The sequence below is a fragment of the Stigmatopora argus genome, chromosome 12 (assembly GCF_051989625.1).
Source record: "Stigmatopora argus isolate UIUO_Sarg chromosome 12, RoL_Sarg_1.0, whole genome shotgun sequence".
NCBI classification, from domain to species: domain Eukaryota; kingdom Metazoa; phylum Chordata; class Actinopteri; order Syngnathiformes; family Syngnathidae; genus Stigmatopora; species Stigmatopora argus.
In genome coordinates, this window is record NC_135398.1 from 14,870,563 (window position 1) to 14,894,276 (window position 23,714).

The 23,714-nt window shown below is 39.9% G+C and overlaps 1 protein-coding gene across 4 annotated transcripts in view; it reads right to left on the reverse strand.

The window, feature by feature from the left end:
- The window catches only part of carmil3 (capping protein regulator and myosin 1 linker 3), a 74,682-nt gene extending 51,178 nt beyond the window's left edge, over window positions 1–23,504 (reverse strand). For 3 of the 4 annotated variants that reach the window (XM_077615868.1, XM_077615869.1, XM_077615867.1), the window contains exons 1-5: window positions 23,269–23,504; window positions 17,531–17,625; window positions 7,324–7,374; window positions 6,151–6,210; window positions 5,949–6,070 (exon numbers count right to left, since the gene is read on the reverse strand). In XM_077615868.1, the coding sequence (XP_077471994.1) occupies window positions 5,949–6,070; window positions 6,151–6,210; window positions 7,324–7,374; window positions 17,531–17,625; window positions 23,269–23,326 (386 nt within the window). In that variant the 5' untranslated portion in view covers window positions 23,327–23,504. Of the gene's footprint in view, window positions 1–5,948; window positions 6,071–6,150; window positions 6,211–7,323; window positions 7,375–17,530; window positions 17,626–23,268 lie in introns of those variants that run through there. The other variant, XM_077615870.1, reaches the window with a different exon arrangement.
- Between the last annotated feature and the right edge of the window lie 210 nt (window positions 23,505–23,714).

Consider the following 23,714-nt stretch of genomic DNA (forward strand, 5'->3'; position numbering starts at 1 on the left):
ACAGTGGACTAACCTCGGTTCTGGCATTATGGAGACACAGCTACATTCTTACTAATTGGAGGCCAGTTAGAAATTGGAAGATATTCAATGGGAAAGTAACTCTACCATGGCAATTTGAAAATGAAATACCGGATACTGAAAGTGTATTTATGCAAAAGAGTGTGCAGCTCCCATAATAATTAAAATAAACGAGAGGAATTCTTCATGTGATAAAAGTATTACAGTAAACCACAGCAAATGCCTCAAATACTGCTTTTTGTACACTTAAGCTTGATTAAACTCCAAACTGCTCAGGCATGGCCTCAAATGCACTGTACTCTTGGGAGAGATCAAGTGATGCATGACAACCATCAAATTCAGTGACTCAAGGGAAGGAAACTTCAGAACAAGCATGTAGCACTATTTCTGTGTCTAGACTTTTATTCCATCAGTCTCACAGTGGCACCCTTTGGCCTTATTTCCTGTATTTTGGGGTGTTCGTTTGAACACCTGTCGGGGGCGGTTATTACCTTTTTCATTTAAGTGTAATGAACGAAGATGGGAGACAGGAATTCACTGCCAGCCAGAGCTAATCAGCCATTTAAGGGTGCCAATTTAGTATCTTTTTCTTCGCCTATGTTGTCCCGTAGTCCTGGTTTTCTGTTGACTTTGGTGTTAATAAATTATAATTTAATGTTAATTGCCTTGTGTGTCTGTCTGCTCATTGGCCGGGTTTTTCTGCTGTGGTAGTTGTGACTCCCTGGTACATCTTACTACCAGGGGGGAGTCGTAACAGAGTGGGGGCTCGTCCGGGAGTTTAAGATCCGTTATCACAGCAGAAATTTGGTCAGTGTTGGTGAAGACTACTGTTTTCATACAACATTCATATCCAAGCAATCGCATGGATTTCAGTTTTGCAAACAAACTCTGACACTTAGATACAATATAAACATACAATGTTTGAAAAGGAGTAGGAAAAATCATCAGCTTACTTAACCCCACCTGAATAGATCAAATTTGAACATTTAATGTTTACATTAAACACTTCACTTGAATTGGCAACTCGGCAGTATGTGTTTAATGGGCAAGTGTTTATCTCATCTCATTTTCTCAACTGTTTTATCCTCACTAGGGTTGCGCAAGGTGCTGGAGCCCATCCCAGCTGACTTCGGGCCAGAGGCGGGGGACAGCCTGAATTGGTGGCCAGGCAATTGGAGGGCGCAAGGTGACAAACAACCATTCACGCTCACACTCATATCTAGGGGCAATTTACAGTGTCCAATCAGCCTACCATGCATGTCTTTGGAATGTGGGAGGAAACCAGAGTACCCAGAGGAGACCCACGCAGGCCCCGGGAGAACATGCAAACTCCACACATGTGGACGTGACCTGGCTTTGAACCCAGGACCCCAGAGCTGTAAGCCCCGCCCTAAGAGAAAATGATAATAAAATTATTTACTAATGTATTCAAATGACTAACAAACATGCAAAAACTTTAAATTATGAATTTTTAAAAAAATACTATTAAATACAACTCAAAAAGAGTAACAGTCTATCAAACTCCTCATTCAGTAGAGCGAGAACAAGCCAAGGAGTCGTTGCTTTTAATGCTTCCTTCTCCTTCAATATCGTAGCGATGGCATGTGTGTTACGGCCATATGTCCTTGCAATATCAGTAATGGTTGGATAACAGGGCCCACTTCTTCAAAATAAAATAACAGAGATAAGAACTGTATTTATCCTTTGGGGGATTTTGTAACTTGGAGCTAAATTGGGACAGTAATTTGCATATCAAAGCGTTATGGAACTTGAGCATTTTTTATGTAAAAGTATTTGTAAGTGTAGCTACTGCTGTACATTAAACAGATGTTCTCAAATTCTGACTATATGTCATGACTTGTGAGTTCCAAGTTGCGTAGGATGCAGACGCACTTGACCAGTAGCTGCACTGCCCAAATTTCACTAACCTTTAGAAAAGAATCTACACGTACACAACACCTGACTATATTGTGTTATGTACATAGGGAGGTTTTAAACGGGAATATATCATTATTAACTAGATTAACACCAACACGGTAAGTTGGATCCTCTTCAATCATTTGCAACCGCCCTTCTGAGAAGCCAGACCTAAGGTCCGGCTCTAGTTCTCTAAGGAAGTTTGAAACCATCAAAACACAACTTTAAAAATAATAAAGAAAAACTGCCTAAATGTGGCCCGGTGGACGAGTAGTAGTGCATTGGCCTCACAGTTCTGGGGTCGAAGCTTCGATCTCAGGTGGGTCCTTACTGTGTGGAGTTTACATGTTCTCTCCGGGCTTGCGTAAATTTTCTCCCAGTACTCTGAATTCCTCACACATCCCAAAAACATGCTTGGTAGCTGGTTGAACACTGAGTTGCCCCTAGTTATGGTATGGGTGTGAGCGTGAATGGTTGTTTGTCTCATTGTGCCCTGAAATTGGCTGGCTACCGATTCAGGGTGTCCCCTGCCTGGTGCCAGAACCTGCCAGACTTTTTGATCAAGCCTGACAAATCAGCAAAAAAGCTCTGAGGACGATACAGGACTTGCTAGGAAAACTATGGATGAAACTAACTCATGGATGGATGGATGGATGGATGGATGGATGGATGGATGGATGGATGGATGGATGGATGGACATGAACAATTTTAACTACTCCCTAGTTTCCAATGTAGTCTTTATAACTGTGTTAGTCAAGATCATATGATAAAAAAGGTTAAAAAACAAATTGGATTGTTGATCATGTATCAGAGTTAAAAAAACTTGCTGTAATTGATGTCAAATGTGCATTAAGAAATCTATTAAAGTCTCTGACTTAATTATATATTTATTTGTAGTAAATTTGCATTTTTATTTTGTCTTTAAATGAGAAGGTTAGAAAGAAAATTAGAGCGAGAGCGAATGTGGACTGTCATAGTTTTGAAGTTTGAAGCATGTATTGCTTCCCCCGTGAATCTAGAAGTTGGATTGATTTTCTTGTAAATTCTAGGTCTTCCAGTGAACAGAAAGGACTAATACTTTGGAGGGTAGTAAACCTAAATTCTTGTGCACTACTTGCTAAGACTCTTTGATAGGATGAAACCCTTTTTACAAACATAACCCTGTTTTAAACCATCCTTAATCCTATTTGTGAACAAATCACAGAAAACCGCCAAAAACATCACTGACCTTAATCTCTATATATCTCTAGAATCATCATGCAGTCATTGTATGTGTATTATTATAATACTATCTACATTGGGTATTGAATGTCAACCAGCAGCACCAATCAGTTATAAAGCACTGCAATTAGGCTATCGCTGCCTTCTCCATTCTCTATCGCATGCTTCATCTGAGATTTCAGCCTTCTCTTTTATCCCATCATCAGAAAAAAAATAAAAAATAGAACAGTCATTTATACCTTAATTTACAAATTAATTGATTCCAAAACTTGTTTCGCAACTTGTATTTTTCCTAAGGAGAGCAGTATTTTACAATTGTAAAGAATAATAGACAATTTCAAAATAAAATGACTGACAGAAAATACATTCACGTTTTGAGGGATTTCGTAACTTGGATCTTGTTTTTGTATATTAGAACAGTCATTTGCATATCAAAGTGTTTTGTAACGTGACAATTTCGTATTTAGAGGCATTCTTAAGTAGGGGTACCACTGTATATTTTGTTAATGACAAATAGATTACTGGAAGACATTTCTGTGTGAATGGAGGGGTTAAATGGTTTGCTGATTACTATACAGTGGTACCTCGAGATACGAGCTTAATCCGTTCCGGGACTGAGCTCGTATGACAAGTTACTCGTAACTCGAGGTAAAGTTTCCCATTGAAATGAATGGGAAACAATTTAATTCGTTCCAACTCTCTGAAAAAAACACCAGAAACAGGATATTGGATTGAAAAAAAGTTTTATTTCTTATAATTCGCCATATATTGACAAAGTAATAAATAACGAGTGGTTTAATAGAAATAAAGTGTTTAATCTAACTAAAATTGGCCGGATTTCGCCGAGGGGAGAGGGGCTTCGTTTTTTTTTTCCTCCACACAACGCACTCGTAAACAGAACAAACACTCCACCCTCACGTTCGCTATCGATGGGCTGTTTGCTGTCGTACTATTCCCTTCAAAATATTCCGAAAATGATGCACACAAATGTCCTCACAATCGGAGAACGCACGACCACTTGCCAACGAGCAGCAAGCAGTCTTATCAGCGATCGCCCCGCTGCTCATCTTCTTCTTCTTCTTCTTCTTCTTCTTCTTCTTCTTCTTCTTCTTCTTCTTCTTCTTTTTCACCTCAGGCGCCTGAGGATTACCCTCAGCAGCGCTAGGGCTGCCACTGGAACACGGATAAGTTCATCCAGGGAGTTGCCCAAGCCGCGATGGTAGCGTTCGGTCATTAAGGCCGGACAGCGGAGCCATAAGTGTTCAGACGACTCTGTTTCCTCGTCGCACAGGCGGCAGCGATCCGAGTCGGATTTCTCATGGGAGCTACAGGGGCGCTGGCTAGCGGCTCCTTTTAGCTTGTAGCATCTGTGTTCGCGTCCCATCGAACGGCGCCTATGATAGAGTTGCTACCGGGGATACTTTTGCGAGCACGAGTATACTTCATTACCCAGAAAGCCCTCTTTTCACCGCGCATGCGCGTTGTGCGTTTCCTGGTCTGAATAGCTCATCCGGTGCTCGTAAATATTGTTATACACGAAAGATATGCCAAAAAAAATGCCATGGCAACCTGGCTTGGTCGCATCACGAAACTTTGACCGCATCACGGGCGAATTATTCGATCGAAATTTCCCCCGTAAGACGAGCATTCCGTATGACGAACGGTCGTATGACGAGGTACCACTGTATTCCCATGTGAGGGCCAAGTTTGTGTGTGGTCAAGTTAAGGGATGGCCCTGCCTGCTGATTGGAGTGACGGGCTAAATTCCCAGTAAAAATGGGTATACAGAGACACCTCGCTACTTCGCGCTTCGGTTATCGCTCCGTCACTCCATCACAGATTTTTTTCTGGGGAAATTTTTATTTTATTTTTTTATTCATTCATTCATTCATCTTCCATACCGCCCATCCTCAAAAGTATTGCAAGGGTTGCTGGAGCCTAATCCAGCTGTCCGAAAGGTTGACTTCACCCTAGACTGGTCGCCAGTCAGTCGTAGGGCACACAGGGAGACAAACGACCATCCACACTCCCAATCATACCGCCCCCTGCGGAAATCGAGCCCGTCTGCAACGAAGACGAGTGAACCTCTACACCATGAAGCGGCTTATTTTTTTATTTTTTATTTTTTTCATTAAAAATGTGAAAATCCATGCTAAAACTCGCAAGCGGAAGCAACTCCCCTGTCTTCTGATTGCAACTAGGACTCAGCACTGAAGAAAAAAAAATACAATTTCCAATGTATTTTAAAAATAAAATGATGGACTGCTTTTTGAGCCTGTAGCTGTGATAAGTTAACATTGCTTTTGTAACATAGTGATAAGACTGACAACTGCTCATACTATTTAAACTTGAGTTAACTAAGTTAATTTGCTCCAGAGAGAAAGTGATCATGGAGCCTTTAGCTAGAACAGTACGTATGTTCATAGCTCCATTTTTATGACCGTCTGTCCTACTTAGGATGTTATGGTTGAGCATTCCTCTCCTGTTTACTCTAAAAGATGAACTAATACTTTGTTTTTGGCCCCAAACTACTCTGTTTTGGCCTGCTAAATTAGTCACAATGATTGCTGATTGTTGGAATGTAGCATGACACAAATATGGCAGGATGATAACTATAGCTAGGAATCACTTGGCTGATGATTAGGAAATCCACCCTAAATTCACACGGCCAATATCTCAAAGCTCTGTTGAGCACTGTTAATGACAGACAACTTGTCTTTGCTTCTCAGCTTATGCGACACAAACACTCGAAGACTTTTTTCCTATAGGCAAATGGGTCTTCGTTGCTTACGCATAAATCGAGTTATTGAAGACTCGGGAGAGGGCACAGTTGATGTGACCAACCATGTGATCCAACTGATCCTGGGTCTGCAGCCTCAGTGAATAAGTGGTCTTGTCTGTATCAATTATAACCTATAGGAAATAGATAAGATAGGAGTTGTCAACATATTATTTCATATAAAGAAGCAAGAGTGAATTGTCAACAGTTCTACCTGGTGTTCTTGATAAGTGTTCATTGCACGTATTTCCAAAAAATTGAACGAGACCTCCACCTTAAATAAAACAAATAATCATCAATAATCAGCATATTACCTTCGTAGATTGCTGTCCAGCATATCCTTAACCCTTGTGCTTCGTAAAAAAAATACATGATACATGTACAGTTATCCTTGAGAAATATTGGTTTATAATTCTTATTTAACCTGCTCACTGCATATTTGCAAAGCATATTGAAATGTTGTTGCCAAATCATTTTTGTGAATGGCATGAATGGAATCACAGTTATTTGTTCATTTTTCACTTCAATTTAGTTGAGTCATGAGGGTATAATTCACGAGACCCTTCTCAACACCGCCCCACACTGATAAAACTTGCGACAAAGCAACATTTGCTTAGCCCTGAGGGGCACCCTTGCCAGTGGCCAACTTCAGGGATATTGCAAGGACGCTGTGCAGATTTATTTTTTGGAAACCTTTTATCTTTATTTTCTTAAGTTCAGTAAATAAGATTGGAAACACCTGCTTAAGAATTTTGTCATATAAACTGATAAAATGTTCCTACACACACGCACAGACACATTATTACGCGCAACCTTGATATATATATTTTTTCCCACAGGGGCAAATATAAAATCTGCATCGAACTTGTTTATTTTTACAGTGTGACTGAATTAATTATTATAAAAGTACCTGAAAAATATTTATGCATTTTAGTAAAATATATTTTTGATTTTTCATCATCACATTGTCCTTTAAATTTGAATTAAAAAAACCTGCTCATAACTTCCTGTTTATATGGAGAAGGAGACCAATTTGTATTTGTCTAAATAATCATAAATGGTATAGTTACTTTTAAGTGTTAATACCTGAAAGAGAGTTTTATATTTTAAAACGTCTACAGAAAACATAAGGCCGGCTGGTAATTGAACCATGATTTATTGTGGATTATTTTGTGCCCACGTTAACATGAAATAACTCAACTCGCTCATTGTAAAACTTCTGGCACAAATGCTTGTAAGAAGCTGGCAGCTGGGGTCTACTAGTCTTTATAATGGGTATCTCCGCTTCAAACCTGCACTATTATAGCACTGCTGTGTGAAAATATTAAGAGATCAAGTTTGGAGAGTCAAACCCATAAAATTCAAGTGAGAGAGAAGATACTTTTACCTTTGTAGGCACTTTGAGAGAAAAGAGATACAGTCTCCATGTTGCCAGGACCTAGAGGGAGAACAAATTCATTGACTGAGAGAGCTAAATGTAAAATGCATTGATTCATTCATACATTTTCCAAACTGCTTAACCTCATTAGCGTCAATGATGTAAAATATAAATATATTCATATTCAGACCAACACACGGAACCTGTACATTAGCTAATTCTGATGATGTACATGTATTAGATCAAATATTACAGCAAGATAATATTCATTCCACAAAGCAATTAAGGCTCCAGTTGCAATAAGGCAATATATGGGGCAAAAACTTTAAATTGTGATTCTTGTTCTTCACTTTGAATCCAACGATGTAAAATACTTAGTTAAATTTGAACTCTATTAAAGTAGTAGGTACTTTCCAAAACACAAACACAATAGAAAACAGGGAACTTTGTCAGCGCACTATTTTTTTTTGGTACACCGACTAATGAACACATTAGCTCAGCTAAAAAAATCACATTAACTTATGAAGGTTAAAAAAAACAACTAAAAAACAACAGCAACAAATAAATAGATTGAAAAATGTAGGTTTGTGCAAATATAAATAGAATAATGTGCTATTTTTACACACGTTTTTCTAATTTAACGTGAGATGTGCGCTTTATTGTTTTTTATTTTGATCATTTAAATTTTGGACTACTATGGGGGAAAATTCCTGTAATAACACTTTAACTACTAAAAAATGATAATTGGTTGTCCACAACGTTTATTTGAAATGCAATGAATTGCATTTTTCGATCCTATGCTCATTTGCTTTTTTTTTTATTACATATGTCATCCTCTGAGTTGATGAGTTGACTTTCTGTTTTTAACTTGATTTTGTCTTTAATAATTTGTGGTTCTTATTGACTTTCCTGAGCTCTGCCCAAGCAATGAAGTAATTCACAATGCAAAACCTGCATGCACTGAATGCACATGGCATCCTTACACAGACAAATACCATTTTGTCTAGTCTACTACATAATATATCCTCTGGGTATTCGTATACATATTGGCTGTAAAATGCCTCTTTTGGTGCTGTCTGTCATTCCACAGATTTCTTTCTTCCCTCCATAGAAATTTGTTCACTGACGCCACCCTCTTCCTTAATCCCTAATCCCTCTCCATCTCCTAATGTGCTACAGTGCTCCGTCTGCATCCCATCCTGCCCTAACCGTTTTACAACGTCCCTTTCTTGCAACTCTTCCGTCTCTTGGCTAGCTTTAGTATTTCGATTCTTTTTCTGCACTGTCGCTTTCAATTCCTCAAGGCCTCCCTTGGCTGAATGGTTGATGGCACCCTGCTGAGGGGTGGTATGGAGAAGAAAGAAACTGAAACATACAAAGCAAGCAAGTGAGACAGGGAGGGAGTGAGGGATTTGCATCCTGGTAATATAGTCTTCTTATTCTCTACCACTTTCACTACGGAGTAGACGAGAAACTGATCTGATATTGATTCATGGACATCCAAAACAAGCTCAAATCAAGAGTCATAAACAGATTAAAAAGATGAAGGGATGTAAATCAACGACAAGAGGGAGGAGAGATAGTTTTACTTGTGTATTATGAACGTGCCACAGAGCCTGTGCAGTTAACCATTGTTCCAATCACACAAAAAAGGAAAAAAAAACATATGCCTCAAAATGAGAATACGAGATAGGGCATCTCCTTGCTTCAAGATAATTTGGCAGGTCTCATCATTTTAAAGGAGCTATCAATAATTCATGCCTTCAGATGTGTATAAATTCAATCAGCAAGGATACTGAACAAGCAAGGAATTCTACTTTTCAAGTTTATGGTTGATTACAAAGCCAATATCCAGTCCTCCAGTGAGTACTAGTGTGGGAATTTAGAGAGATAATGAATTATATAAATATTTTACCATTCTCATGTTCTCATCCAATGAGTCACTATTATTTTTTAATGTCACCCTGCAATGAAAAGACAATTTATAATAACAGGAGCAAAATTACAGCAGTTTAAGACAATTGTATTGAATTGAAGATGGTCATAAAAATGTAGGGTGGAATATACAACACAAACTGAAAAAGTCAAAAAAGACAACCAAGACACAATTAGTTAGAAAAAGTGATCTGTTGAATAAAAATATATGGAATTTCATTTATTGACTAGTTCATTTTTCCTCTCTACTCTAGAATGAAAATGAAGTATAATAATAATAATGTTGTAAATGACAAAATGTTGCATTTTCTACTAAACATAACATTAAAATTGCTCTCTTTTCTCTGTTTACTAAACACAAGTATTTACCATCATCATCATTATCATCATTTTCAGAACCGCTTTATCCTCATTAGGGTCGCGGGGGTGCTGGAGCCTATCCTAGCTGGCTCCCTGCCAGAGGCGAGATCGGTAGCCAACCGATCGCAGGGCACAACGAGACGGACAACCATGCACACTCACACCCAAACCTCGGGGCAATTTAGAGTGTCCAACCAGCCTACCATGCATGTTTTTGGAATGTGGGAGGAAAGCAGAGTACCTGGAGGAAACCCACGCAGGCCCGGGGAGAACATTCAAATTCCACACCGGTGAACTAACCTGAATTTGACCCCAAGACCCGAGGCCGACGCACTAACCATTCAGCCGCCGGGCCGCCCCACAAGTATTTATTTTATAATAAATGCAATTAAAGAAACACAAATTTAAAAAATACCAACCAAAACTATCAACCCTAACCCCCGATGCGGTCATAAGTCGACGAATGCCTGTACTGAATAAGAGCTGAAATCGTTTGGAGAAAACTGACTACTTTTACAGCAACAGAGTTTGTCTCATAGAATCTCGGTCAATGCCTCAAAAGAAAATGTGGATGGCATACATAATTAGTCTCTTGTTGAACAAGATTGCGTCATTTGCATAAGCTGTTTGAACATTTTTTTCTCATAACTCATCCAACCATCCCTGAATGGATCTTCGTTTGTGTATTGAGTTAAGTCAAACTCAAAAAGAAAAGGGCCCCCAATTTCTCCTCTTGATTTGAGAATTGTCCAATTCCAAACCTAAAGATGAACAATCCTTGAATAAGACAATTAATCCAATGTTATTCTTGGGCTAGAAGCAATTTAATAAAAATCCCAGCCACCAGATGTTGGAAGAAAACTATATCTGCTCATGCAGACTGGACCTGGACTTTAAAGCGCAGGGTTTAGGGTGGCTAAAAGTCTGAAAATTGTGGTAAAGGTCCAAAGATATTTGTCCATGGAGTTAATTTATTTGCATAAATCTCTAATGAGAAAAAGAAAGTTGTTTTTATCGAATAATAAATTCAGATAGGGATCAAGCCATGTATAGTAGAAGTATCACATTTTTACTCATACCAAACAACATTTTTAAGTGTTGCTTTTGTGACAATATAGTAGCTAGACTCTGTAGTTCACAAAATTGCATTTCAGCTTCAGTCATGAAAATGAAATTCTACTAGGGATATGTTTCTCTTAATTCAGACTTTTTAAGCCTTTGTCAGTGTCTGTAAAGACCATGAAAGAAGAACTGGGACAGGTGAGATAGCTGTAATTGCATTGCTTTGCAGAAACAGATCTGTAGTAAAATGTCAAGTACGAGTACATGTGGTTAACATAAATTATGATACCCCTGGTGTATGTTGCAGCCATTTGAGGGCAGTGAGTGGGTGGTAGGATGGGGTTCAATATTTATCATAAGATATAGGGATGCAGTTCCCGCACTTCAAACGAAACTGTTCAAATCACGGTGTGTGCTTGAGGGCCATGTACATTGCAACAATACCTCTGAGGCAACAAGCTCTGGATCAGAGCCAGATTTGGTCACTGGTGGGATTTGTAGCGTAGCTCAACCACTAGGGCATTTAAAACACACACATTGTCGACAGAGTGAAATAGGAAGCAATCTAAGGTAGCCACTTACTATGGTCATGCTTGCTCAGCAATAAACACATGACTCATGTGCAGATATAATGATGCAAAATAAGATAGCTGACTTGGTATTAATACATTCTCCATTTCTGACTCACCAACACACAAGCATATCCAAACAGTTTGTATCCATTGTTCAACAATAGACTCCCTCACCACACCATATCCCTGGTGACAGTAGCATTTGAAAGGACAGATGTCCCAGGTGCTGTTACAAAAGTGGACATAAGAGTGGTCAAAAGCATTTGATTAGATTAGATTCGATTAACCTTTATTCATCCCGTATTCGGGGAAATTCAGTTTGTAGCAGTAGCACGCACAGACACAGGAAAAGACAATGTAGCAGAGATTAAATGAAATGAGGACAGAAAACGTCACAGTTTGCCTCTCATTGTTTCAGAAACAGTAGTAAGAGTTGACCGTGTACTGGACTAGAAACAAATTTATACATGTTTTTCACAATTTATAATTGTTGCCATAAGTGACTAGAAAATAATGTAGGGGCCAAAAAATTATAGGACCCAATTTCATGTCTTGCAACAAGTGCCCTGAACAAGTATTTACCCCCTTCTTGATTTATGTTGTTTTTTGCATATTTATCACACACAAAGGTTTCAGATCATCAAACCACTTTTAGTATGACACAGAGACAACCCAAATGCAGTTTCTAAATGATGATTTTATTTACCATGGAAGAAAAAATTACAAACTTGTCTGGCCCTCTTTGAAAAAGTAATTGCCCCCTGAACCTCATAACAGGTTGTGCCAAATTTGCCAGCAATAACTGAAATGAAGCGTTTTGCTGGGTTCTCTCTGTGTTATACTAAAATTGGTTTGACGGTCTGAAACCTTTGTGTGTGATAAATATGAAAAAATCACAGAAATCAGGAAGGTTGCAAATATTTTTTCACGGCACTGTAGCTGACTTTGCAGCTGGTTGCAAGCAAGTGAGCCATGGCTCACTTAAGCCTATAAACTGCTAGGGCATCGAGCGAGTATGGCTCATATCATTGTCCAGTCCTGAAATGTATAAAAGGGTTGCAACAAGACAAATAACGTATACTTAACAAAGACTAGGATATTTTACCCCATGGAGTCTACACAATATGGATTTGTCAATGAGTGTATGAACATAATAATAATCGGACATAGGCCCTGTCGTCACTATCAACAACACAAAAAACATGTGCGTAATAGTTCAAAAAGTACTTGTACATGTACAAGTACATGTTCTCCTGCACCTCCATGGGTTTTCTCCGGGTACTTTGGTTTACTCCCACATCCCAAAAACATGCATGGTTAGCTGATTGAACACTAAATTGCCGTTAGGTATGAGTGTGAGCATGAATGGTTGTCCGTCTCCTTGTGCCCTGTGATTGGCTGGACAGTCATTTGAATATTGTAGAATGATTTCCTGACTAAGGTATAAACAATTGTTGTATCGCCTAACAATTGTTGTGTGAGCCTATTATCGCAAATCGTATCATATTGTGAGTTTCTCATCTCTAATTGGTAGGACCTGTGGGCAATACTTGTTTATCTCCTCGCGTCGGAGGAAAGAAGGTCAGCAGTCACACTTGATAGAATCGCCCCATGGGCTATCAACATGTGTTATATTAATCTAGTAAAGCTCGAGTCCTAATTACAACACTGAGGGCAAATATCATGCACTGTCAGGTGGTAAATATGGAAAGTCACATCATTAAAAGAGGAAGCGGTAATACTATTAGGGGAGTGCTATAACACTATACTAGCAAATTACTGACACAAAAGTGATAGAATTCTGCAAACATGAGAAAATAGAGCATTCTGCCGCTGGCTTAAATTACCTCTGAAACCTATTTTTTCCACAATAAATGAGCAAATTCGCCCATGAAATTTAGTTGGCTTCTTTTGAGCTAGTGTGAATTAGATGCTCAGGATAAGCATTGCAGAAGATGGATCGATGAAAGCATATTCACTGTCACTGTAAAGTGATAAGATTAGAATGCCCTATAAGCATGTTTCAGCCTCCATTATCAATGGGACATCTCCATCATGACCGAGTGTAATAATGTTGCACTCAAAGTATTGTCACTTGGCCTCAAAAATACTCACATGACGCAATTGCATCCCTAAATAATGTAGCGAGATTGAGCAGTTCAATCACATTTTGGCCATTTTGTGCTTTGCTGTTTTTCAAGATGTATTGGACAACTGTCCAGGAGTGGCTGAAAATCATGCCTCATGTTTAGATGAGAGCACTTCAGGTCTCCTCCAAGGTACAAGGCGGGTGCAAAATGTCTTCCCACAGCCACTTGAGGACTCTAATGGCAAACAGGTAATATTACGCATGTTGTCTGGGAGTGGCCTGTGTCTCTGATGGGTCTAAAATCACTGTGGAAGTTGCATCAGTCTCTTAATCTGATGAGTGACTGGATTGGATCCACTGTCCTAGAGAAGCTATAGGAAGATGTATGCCATGTCCGAAAGAAGAGCCGCTTAGTAGTCCTTCAAAAGAACCATCGCCGCATCTGATTGTATAAGGGGATGCCAGATTGGTAGACAATTCAGACACACAGCTACCCTCTCTTGACTCTCGATAGACAGCAAATTGAGTGGGTTTAGAGGCACCTTCAACTTCCTTGCCCGATAGGCGGGAGCTGGATAATCCAGGAAAGTTTACAATATTACCAGTAGATCTGGGCGATAAAACGATAAGGCTAATTATTGTGAAATAATTTTTGGCAACAATAATAATAAAAATGTTCGATAATTTTAAACTGAAATTATACCACCCGATCACCACAGAGAATGGGATGAACGCTAGTTCCAGACCAATGCTCAGAAGAAGATGTAATGAATAATAATGACATTAGCGGGTTTCAACTCCGCCTCCTCTTCACGCAGCTCCGACTTGGCGCTCACATTTTGGCGCGAAACTTTGTTGCCATAGCTAACGAGCTCGTCATCGTCCATCGCTGGCCTGTCAATAATCACTCCTCGGCTTCCACTTTCACCTTCGCACGAGCGCCAGAGTCTCCAAACATCACGTCCAACATCCTTGCTCTTCTTCCAACGGACACCTTAACTTCACGCCCGAACTTCTGACACTAAGGTAACGTCTGCATCTCCATCGGAGGAAAAGGCGGAGTGGTGGCTATATTGGCTTTATTGAACAGCCGCAAAACACCAAACAAAGAAATCGAACAATAATTTCCTGGGGCTGCGTCCAGGCCTTGCTTATATAGGCCTCTCTCAACTTGCTCTCCTCCCCCCTTGCTCACTGTCCACCAGCCTTCACTTGTAAAGGGAATGCGCATAGTTCCGGACATTATACTTTTAGACAGGAATTTAAAAAAAATTGTGTGATTGCCCAAACCTATGAAAAACATACTGAGAGGCAATGGGACTTGACCCCTAATATTTCCATGTTCTCTATTTAAAAAAAGTGTGGAAAGTCAAGGCTACAATGTGAAGTTTAACTCTCTTCCACCCTTTGCAATTAAAGTAAATTTCACTAATGGCAAGCTGAGTCACTGAAACACTGCAATAGTGATGTTTGTCTTGTGGAATGAAGGCCTTTATTATATCAATCATGAGTAATTTCAATGTGAAAGGAGTTTGAACCACAAAAGAGGTAGCAACTATCTTCAGATTAAACACTGCATACTTGACATAAAAAAATAATAAATACAATGGCCTGCTAAAGTTTCATAAGAAGAACCTCAATGTAACCATCGAGTATAAAGAAGTCACTGATGTGCTGTCCTCAGCACTGTCAAACCAAGAAAGTCTCTGGCAGTAATGGGCCATTATTAGGTAGGAGCTATGTAACTGTACTTTCATAAAATAGAGTGACCAATCGGGATATATAAGTGATGAACAACAACTGGGTCATCACAGCCGATAAGATATTTTATCCCTAGTCTTCCATTGCATGGCTCCTTTTCCAAGAGTGCCCCCACCCTTCCACTGCAAATCAAACAACCCTCTAATTTCACCCCCTATGCTTTTGAAGATGTGGTTTGTTCCCCAAGTTGTCTTTAATCCATAAATAGAGTACTATAATAATAATAATAATAATAATAATAATAATAATAATAAGAAGAAGAAGAAGAAGAAGAAGAAGAAGAAGGGTTCAAAAGATTTTAACCAAGTGTGTGTATGTGTGTGTGTGTGTGTGTGTGTGTGTGTGTGTGTGTGTGTGTGTGTGTGTGTGTGTGTGTGTGTAAACACGGATGTATGTTTATGCTACTCGATTGGATTGGACTGGCTAGCTCTTGATTGTGACTCTATACACCTGTCAGTGTATATATGTGTCATTGTGTGATGCCTGGTACAGTCAACCAGCACAGACAGCTGGATATTCTCAATCTCCAAGGGCAGAACAGGGGGCAAATGATAAAATAGGGAACGCAAATGCAGCACAAATGTGTATATATATATATATATATATATATATATATATATATATATATATATATATATATATATATATATATATATATATATATATATATATATATATATATATATATATATATATATATATAGACTTTAGATAAAACACAAAATTAAAAATTCTTAACTAGACAGGCAACTACAGAGTAAAACCAGGTTTAAAATGCTAATACAAAGTACATAATAATTTCATATTGGTTCACAGCCTCCTTTTTTGTATTTTATATGTGTATTAAAATTTCTATATTCTGTCACTTCCAGTTGTGTTTCCAGAGGGTAAATGTAGAGATCATTTTGAAGCTCTTCTCGTCGTGGCCCATGAATGAAATGCACCCCATTGAGTCAAATCTCCGTGAGTAAAGTAAGCTTGTGGGAAAGAAATGTTTCCAGAGCTGGAAACACAACCTGGTAGCCCCGTGTTTAGCTACTCAAAGGGGACAAAAACAAAGAAGATCTAAAGGTGGGAAGTGTTTCAGGCGCTGTAAATGCGAATGGCTGCAACGAACTAACACATTCTCATTCACCACTCGAGTGCACTCTGAGCAAAGTGCACGCTACCAAGCTTTTTGCTTGCACCAAAGCAAGTTCCGGTTTCAGTACTGTTATTTTGGTTTTAAAAAAAGTGTTTCGGATCAAAACCATCTGGTGCATCTCTAATCTATTCACATATATTCAAATTTAGAATATATAGAAAAATCCCCAATTTATGGTGGTGAATCCACAAAACAATATAGAAATGCATTCAAACAATCTCTCCTGTGCTTAGCACACCACCCCAACATTGATTTTCTTTCCAATTTGAAAAAGGAATAAAAGCCTAAACCTAAGTTTCTTCTTAAATTACTCTAGAACACCAGTCATAGCCCGTATGCACAGTAAAAACAAACATAATCTTGGAACTCAGTGAATTGCCTTTCAATGGAAAGAGGGACCAAATAATTTTATATGCTGGATTAAGGATAGCGGGGTGCAAATGCTGGCAAGGGCATAAAGGAGAGACAGCAAAGAGAGGCAACTAGCATGCTGGGGGGAGTAGGACAATCAGGGAGCGGTGATGAGAATGAGAGTGATTGAAATGACGGGCGAAGAAGGAGGTAGCAAGGAAACAAAGAGAGGACATGGCAAAAATATTGGGGAGGGGAGGTAATGGTGCTAAAAGGAGAAGGATGGTGGGAAGGTGTCAGAACTAAAGAACTGCAACAAAGAAAACTGAATTGTTTTATAAATGTTATATATTTTTCACCTATTTCACTTTTTTATCTCCATCCAGGGAAACAAACTAGTGGAACCACTAGGCAATTCTCTTGTGAATGTGGCCTTGGCCATCAAGGCACCTTGAATGCATAGCACACCCCCATAGCATTTCCTCTATAAGAATACAGAAAATTCCCAACAATACAAAAACAACACTTAAATAGTAGTGATGTAGTGTACAGTACAATGACAGGCTCACACATGTACACACCAAGGGCTTGCCTGCGGTATTAAGGCCATCCTGCCACATCTAATAAACTGTTGTTGGATTCAGTAGGCCATGACACAGTGTCCACTTTCCTCTGCCTCGGCAGCATGTGCCTTAAGACCTGCTTTTCAACATTTTTGTTTAGTGTTTCAGGATTTAATGTATGTGTTTATTCTTATGATTTATTAAATTCTCCCAATTAAACTTCATTGATTCCGGTTTGGTGTCAAAGACGCTTGTGTGTATCAGTTCCGTATTCATCAAGTCACACATAATGATGCCCCAACTTCAGCAATCAATAACTCATTCAGGTGATTTGACAATAAAGCAGAGTAAAATATAGATGTCGGAAGGAGTCACTTACCAGAATCCTATCTTCTGATTTACCACTCCTGGTGTCCATTTTGATAGCTCTCACAAATTTAATGGCTTGTTTGTCCAAAACCTTCCTGATGCTCTCTGGAAGAATGAGAAAAAAAGAAAATACTAAAGTACTAAATATTAAACGTTAGACACTGAAATACTAAACTACTAGTAAACATTTATTGAACGTATCTTCTGGATTATAAATTGCCGTATTTTTTCATACTTAGGCCAAGTATGCAATTTATACTCGGGTACAGTTATTCCTTCATTTTCTGAGCCACTTACTCTCATGAAGGTCAGAGGGGTGCTTGTGGCCATCCCAGCCAACAACGGGCAGTATGCAGGGTACACACCCTGAATTAAATGCAAGCCAATCGCAGGGCCCCATGAGGCAACAGTCATGCACGCTCACATTCACAACTAGGGACAATTTTGAATGATCAATCATTCTACCATTCATGTTTGGCAAACAAGTCTGCAAACATTGTTTTCAATGGAAATATAAGCAGGCTGCAGTTGAAGTTGCTCTGAATGTATTTAACAAGCACTTGGTGAGATGTTGATCTACACAAAGTAGCCACAACAATCTGGACATTTTTAAACTGCCTCTGGAGCAATGCGGGAAGAAAATGTGGCCGGAGCAGAGAAAAAAAGGTACTCGCAACATTTAAGAGGGGAGCTGGACAACAACTTGCTCACTGGAAATTAAGACCGAAGCTAGTAGCTCGCTAAACTACAAGGTGTTTCTGTAAATACTAGCAGCACCTCTGTCATTTGTGACAGCCAAAACTGTGGTATTAGTAATTATTCAATGAATTTGAATTGCTCTTTTGTTGCTGATGGCTTTAGCCTGCCTGGACAGTCACACTCATACTCAGCCGGTGGCCACTACACGGACAAGGATGGCATCCCTGTCTGCCTACAGCGCACTGTTTTCAGGTCGGGCTGCTGTTTGGCTCCCATCTCTCGCAGGGTGGCCCGCTGTTCAGACGGGTTTAACATCAGCCAAGAGTGAGCTAAAGTTCCAGTATCATGGAGATGCTTCTTCTCCTTCTAGCCAATTGGGAGTGCTAGGAGATAGCCAATGGGAAAGTCTAAGACAACAAAATAAAATCGAAGATGCAGGAAGCGTATTTCCATTTGGGGGAATGTTTAATTTCGTAACTTGGATTGTTTTATTGTATCTTGGAAACAAAGGTTTTGCATCAAAGCTTTTCATAACCTGAATATTTTATATACAGAGGGAAAATTATCAAATAAATAAAAATATCCATTAAAAAAGTGTGTCCCCCACAAAATGGCATTTCATTGGACATGGAAACTGGCATTTTCTTGCTTCGTAATAAACAATTTTAAAACTGTCACGTTTTGTTGGGTTTTGGGTGGGTGTGGGCGTGTTTTTCCTTGTTTGTGCTGTCTGGATGATTGTGTGCCTTTCACCTCTTATGGCCCTCCGGGCTCCCATTCCTTTATCTGGCCAGGTGTGTGTGATTGGTAATCAGCCCTTTTGTGTGTATTTAAACGATTTTTACTAAGTCCTAAGTTTTTATGTTTATTTTCTGTTAGTTCTTATTAATGCCTTTAATTTTGTGCATCAGCACTCCGTTTGTCATCAACTCCTTGCATTTCTGGGTCGCACTTCGCTCCGCAACCAAGGGCGGATCATGACAAATACAAATACTAAAAACAAATGCAATAATTTAAATCAGTCGTTATTTAATTACATCCGTCTGTTTATGAGCATCCAGAGGTTGAAAAGAATGTCTGGAATGTCTGCTTTCATAAACAATCAGAATTTACATAAGCAACAGCACGACTTCAGGCCAACAAAAATCCAAATCACGTGGGCAACCAGTGAAATAATACCTCCTCATTGGAAAAAAAATATAAAGAAAACTCAGTACACATTTTGGCATCAATGATTGCACATTTTAAAGACCACAAAATGTACCGTATTTTCACGACTATAAGGCGCACTTAAAAGTCTTAAATTTTCTCCAAAATAGATAGAGCGCCTTATAATGCGGAACGCCTTGTGTATGCGCCGAGTTCCAAAGCCTGACTGAGAGCACTACTGGTCGACACGCTGGTTAGATAGAGAAAAGGCGGACGTGGGAACATGCATGCGGAAGTCTGTCAATGAGTGAAGGGTGTGCGTGTAATAAGACGCTAAAGGTACGCCCCTAGCAGGTACCAGTATATATGGGTATGTGTGGGTATGTGCATTATTGCAAAACAACTTCGGTTTGGTTTCTAAAGACCCCCAAAAATGACTATTACAAAGAGACACGCTTACGAAGCTCAGTTCAAACTTCAAGCCATCAATTATGCAGAGGAACATGGGAATCGAGTAGCCGTGAGGGAATTTAAGATCAACGAATCCATGGTTCGCAAATGGAGGAAGCAGGAGAACGAGCTTCGCCAAGTCAAGAAGAAGAAGCTGAGTTTCCGTGGAAACAAGGCGAGGTGGCCCGACTTGGAAAACCAACTGGAGCGGTGGATTCTTGATTAAAGAGCAGTTGGGAGAAACGTTTCCACAGTCACCATTCGACTGAGGGCAAAAGCGCTTGCAGAAGAATTGAAAAATTAACATTTTCAAGGAGGTCCGTCTTGGTGCTTTCGCTTTATGAAACGGCACCATCTATCCATTAGAGCGAGGACAACCGTGGCGCAGCAACTTCCAGCGGACTGCATTGAAAAGCTAGCCATTTTCCGCACCTACTGCAGTAAGAAGATTACCGATAAATGTATACAGCCTAACCACATAACCAACATGGACGAGGTCCCGCTGACTTTCGACATCCCGATGAACCACACTGTGGAGAAGAAGGGGACCAGCACAACAGCGATACGCACAACGGGGCACGATAAGTCGGCTTTTACTGTCGTTCTTGGTTGCCATGCTAATGGACAGAAACTACCACCTATGGTGATTTTTAAGCGAAAGACACTGCCGAAAGAAAAGTTTCCAGCCGGCGTCATCGTGAAAGCCAACCAAAAGGGCTGGATGGACAAGGAGAACATGAGAGATTGGCTAGGTGAGGTGTATGTTAAGAGACAGGATGGCTTTTTCCATGCCTTGCCGTCACTCTTGATTTGCGACTCCATGCGTGCCCATCTCACAGCAGCGGTGAAAAATCAAGTCAAGCAAATGAACTCTGAGCTTGCCGTCATTTCCGGAGGCTTAACTAAAGAACTCCAACCGCTGGACATCAGCATCAACTGGGCGTTCAAAGTAACGCACTAGCCGGGCTAGTTACGCCACTATTCGCGAATGGATTGTGACCGCTTGGACTAACGGGTCTGCTTGCACTGTTGTTCGGGCTTTTGTTCGGCATCATTTCTGTGGAGCCACATGGAAATGTGAGTGACTGACAACGACGAGAGCGAACCCGACATTTTTGATAGATTATTGCACAATTGTTCAGTTCGGATACAGAAAATAAGGACTTTGATGGATTTGTGGGTGATGATTGATCAAAAAATGTGAGTACATTGTAAAATGGCTAAATAAAGTCCAACCGAACTCAGTTTTGCTTCCGTTGCCTTTTTAAAAACGTGTTTTTAGCGTGTGTCCGTATGTTTAAGCTGGCGTATGTTTTGCCATGCCTGGCTGCATCCAATAATACAGTGCGTCTTGTGTACATAGCTGCCTTTTTAATCAGTTTTGTTTTCAATTTTGTTCATAATTTCATTATTCACGTTAAATTTGATCACTTATTTAACATAAATTTACTAAAATCTTTTACAGTTGGTCTTTAAAAAACGTTTTTGTCTATGGTGGTAAAGTTTTATGCTTTTGGAAGAAAAAAACAACATGCCTGACTTATCATTTCTACCCGAATCAACCTTGCATGTCAAAAATTACTCTAATCAAGTATTAAAATGTAATATGTTGTTTGTAACATAAATTACACTTTTTTTTTCTCCCAAATTTGGTGTCCTCATTTACAAAGGAGGAACCAGCAGACCAACACCTATTCAAATGCTTCCTATACGAAGCACTTTGCGCTATTTTTTCAAAAATAAAGACTCCTAAATCGAGATATTGTATAACCAAATATATATTTTATGCTATTTAACTATTTTTTAATTTTGCTGCATATGTCACATGTTTACTAAATAAATAGAACAACGCATATTGGAATGGCTGCATTACAAACGGCTGTTGGTAAATGAGTTAAATTCAGAGGTATGTAAATTTAGGGTTTATGACAGAAATTGGTAGTTTCAAAGACCGCTTTTGCCCCAGGATGAGCCAACACACACTGTTAACACAGAGAGAAACTCAAAACAATCACCTACTGTAGCAGGTCTATTTTTAGACTCAGAGTTCAATAGAAAGAACCTGGCGCACTCCAATGAAACCTAGACAGATCTAGTACTGCAAGCTTGTGGGACAAGAATTGAAAATTCTAATTTTATCTATCTCCTCTGCCAATTAGCTATACCAACAGCAAAATGCACATATTTTCAAAGATGCAATGCAATGCAGGTTAGCACATCCAGGGGCCACATCATATAAGTGTACTGAAATGGCTCAGGCTAATGAAAGTGCGTCTACTCTAGAGGCATGCTGTGTGCAGTTGCTTTTCCGAACCCTCTCTGTAAAAAGAATTGTTTCATTTTCTTTTTTTTCCCTGCAACATACGATTTTGGTCTCACCCTGGAGAAACAATCAGCCAAGGGATTTACCCAAGGGTGTACTGTACATAGATCAACCAGAGACAGAACGTTGTTGACACTAAGCTTGATAAAACCCAAATGCTTAAATCTTTTAACACACTTTGCACCTACTTCAGCGAACTTGGATACTCTGAAAGCAATGAGGGCAGGGTTGGAATAATGGAGCTCTTGGAAGGGTTGATGCCCCTGTTCTACTTTAATTTGGCCACTCATCCCAACTGCCTTTTTGGCACTTTCATGGACGCGCTCACTCTGATAGGGAGGCCTTTATGCCCCCATTGGCTTGGATCTGGCAGGTGTGTTGATGGCTTAATGCACAACGGCCAGACAGAAAGGCTGTTGACCAAGATGAACTGGTAAACACCTAGATTAAAGTAGTCAACCCAGTCAGGATAATTAGCAGAGACCGGCTTCTTGTATAATACCTCCAGTCCAAACATAACATCATGTCTTAAAAAGAGAGTGCTACACAATATCGTAAATGGTCATTTTCCCGTGGAGCAATAAATGTTCCTATGGGAATTAACTCCAAATGTTTCAAAAAGTGCATAGAATCGTTATGATTTGAACATTCACAGGTTCAACAGCCATGAAGTCCGCTTTTACCATTAGACATTTATTGCCGCAGTAACTATAACTAACTAACTTGATAGCTAACAATTAACTACGAATAGAAGCACTAGAAGTCTATCAAACAAACTCCATGTGTCCCTCTAAACCAGGGGTCCCCAAACCGGTCCTCAAGGACCGCTGTGGGTGCAGGTTTTTGTTCCAGCCGATCCACCACAAACATTTTGATCAGTGAGGTTTCTGCAGAAAAAAGAAGCACCTGACTGCAATCCACTGATTGCACTTGTAGGACACCAAATTGGTGAAAAGGTGCCTTCTTTCTGGGTTAGAATGAAAACCTGCACCTACTGCGGCCCATTGTAGAATAGTTTGGAGAACACTGCTAAACCGCTATCCTCAGACTTGACCTCCGGGACTGCGTGTGGTCTTTTAGTTTGAAGGGTAAACATCCCATCTCAGGGAAAAGTAATCTCAGCTCACCTGTGATCTCCCTGCTGACACTGGCAAAGGCTGACGCTGTGGTATCCTTTGATGCCATGGCGTGCTGTTCGCTGCGTAGGATGTTACTTTACGATTCCGTTACTTTACTGCCACCTTCTCTGCGCCACAGTGAGCTAAGAAGCCAGGCGATGCTGTGGCGCTGTGCTCGCGGTCTAGAAGATGGAAGAGTTTACGAACGCTTCTATGAAAGAGAGAGAGCGAGAGAGCGAGAGAGAGAGAGCGAGAGGGAGAGAGAGAGCAAGGGAGAGAAAGAGAGAGAGTGGGAGGGGGAGAGAGAGAGAGAGAGAGAGAGAGAGAGAGAGAGAGAGAGAGAGAGAGAGAGGAGATAGAAAGGGCAAAAGAGAGTGAGAGAGAAAGAGAGCGAGATAGAGGAAGTGAGAGAGGGTGGGATAAAGGGAGGGGTGGAAATGGAGGGAGGGAAAGGG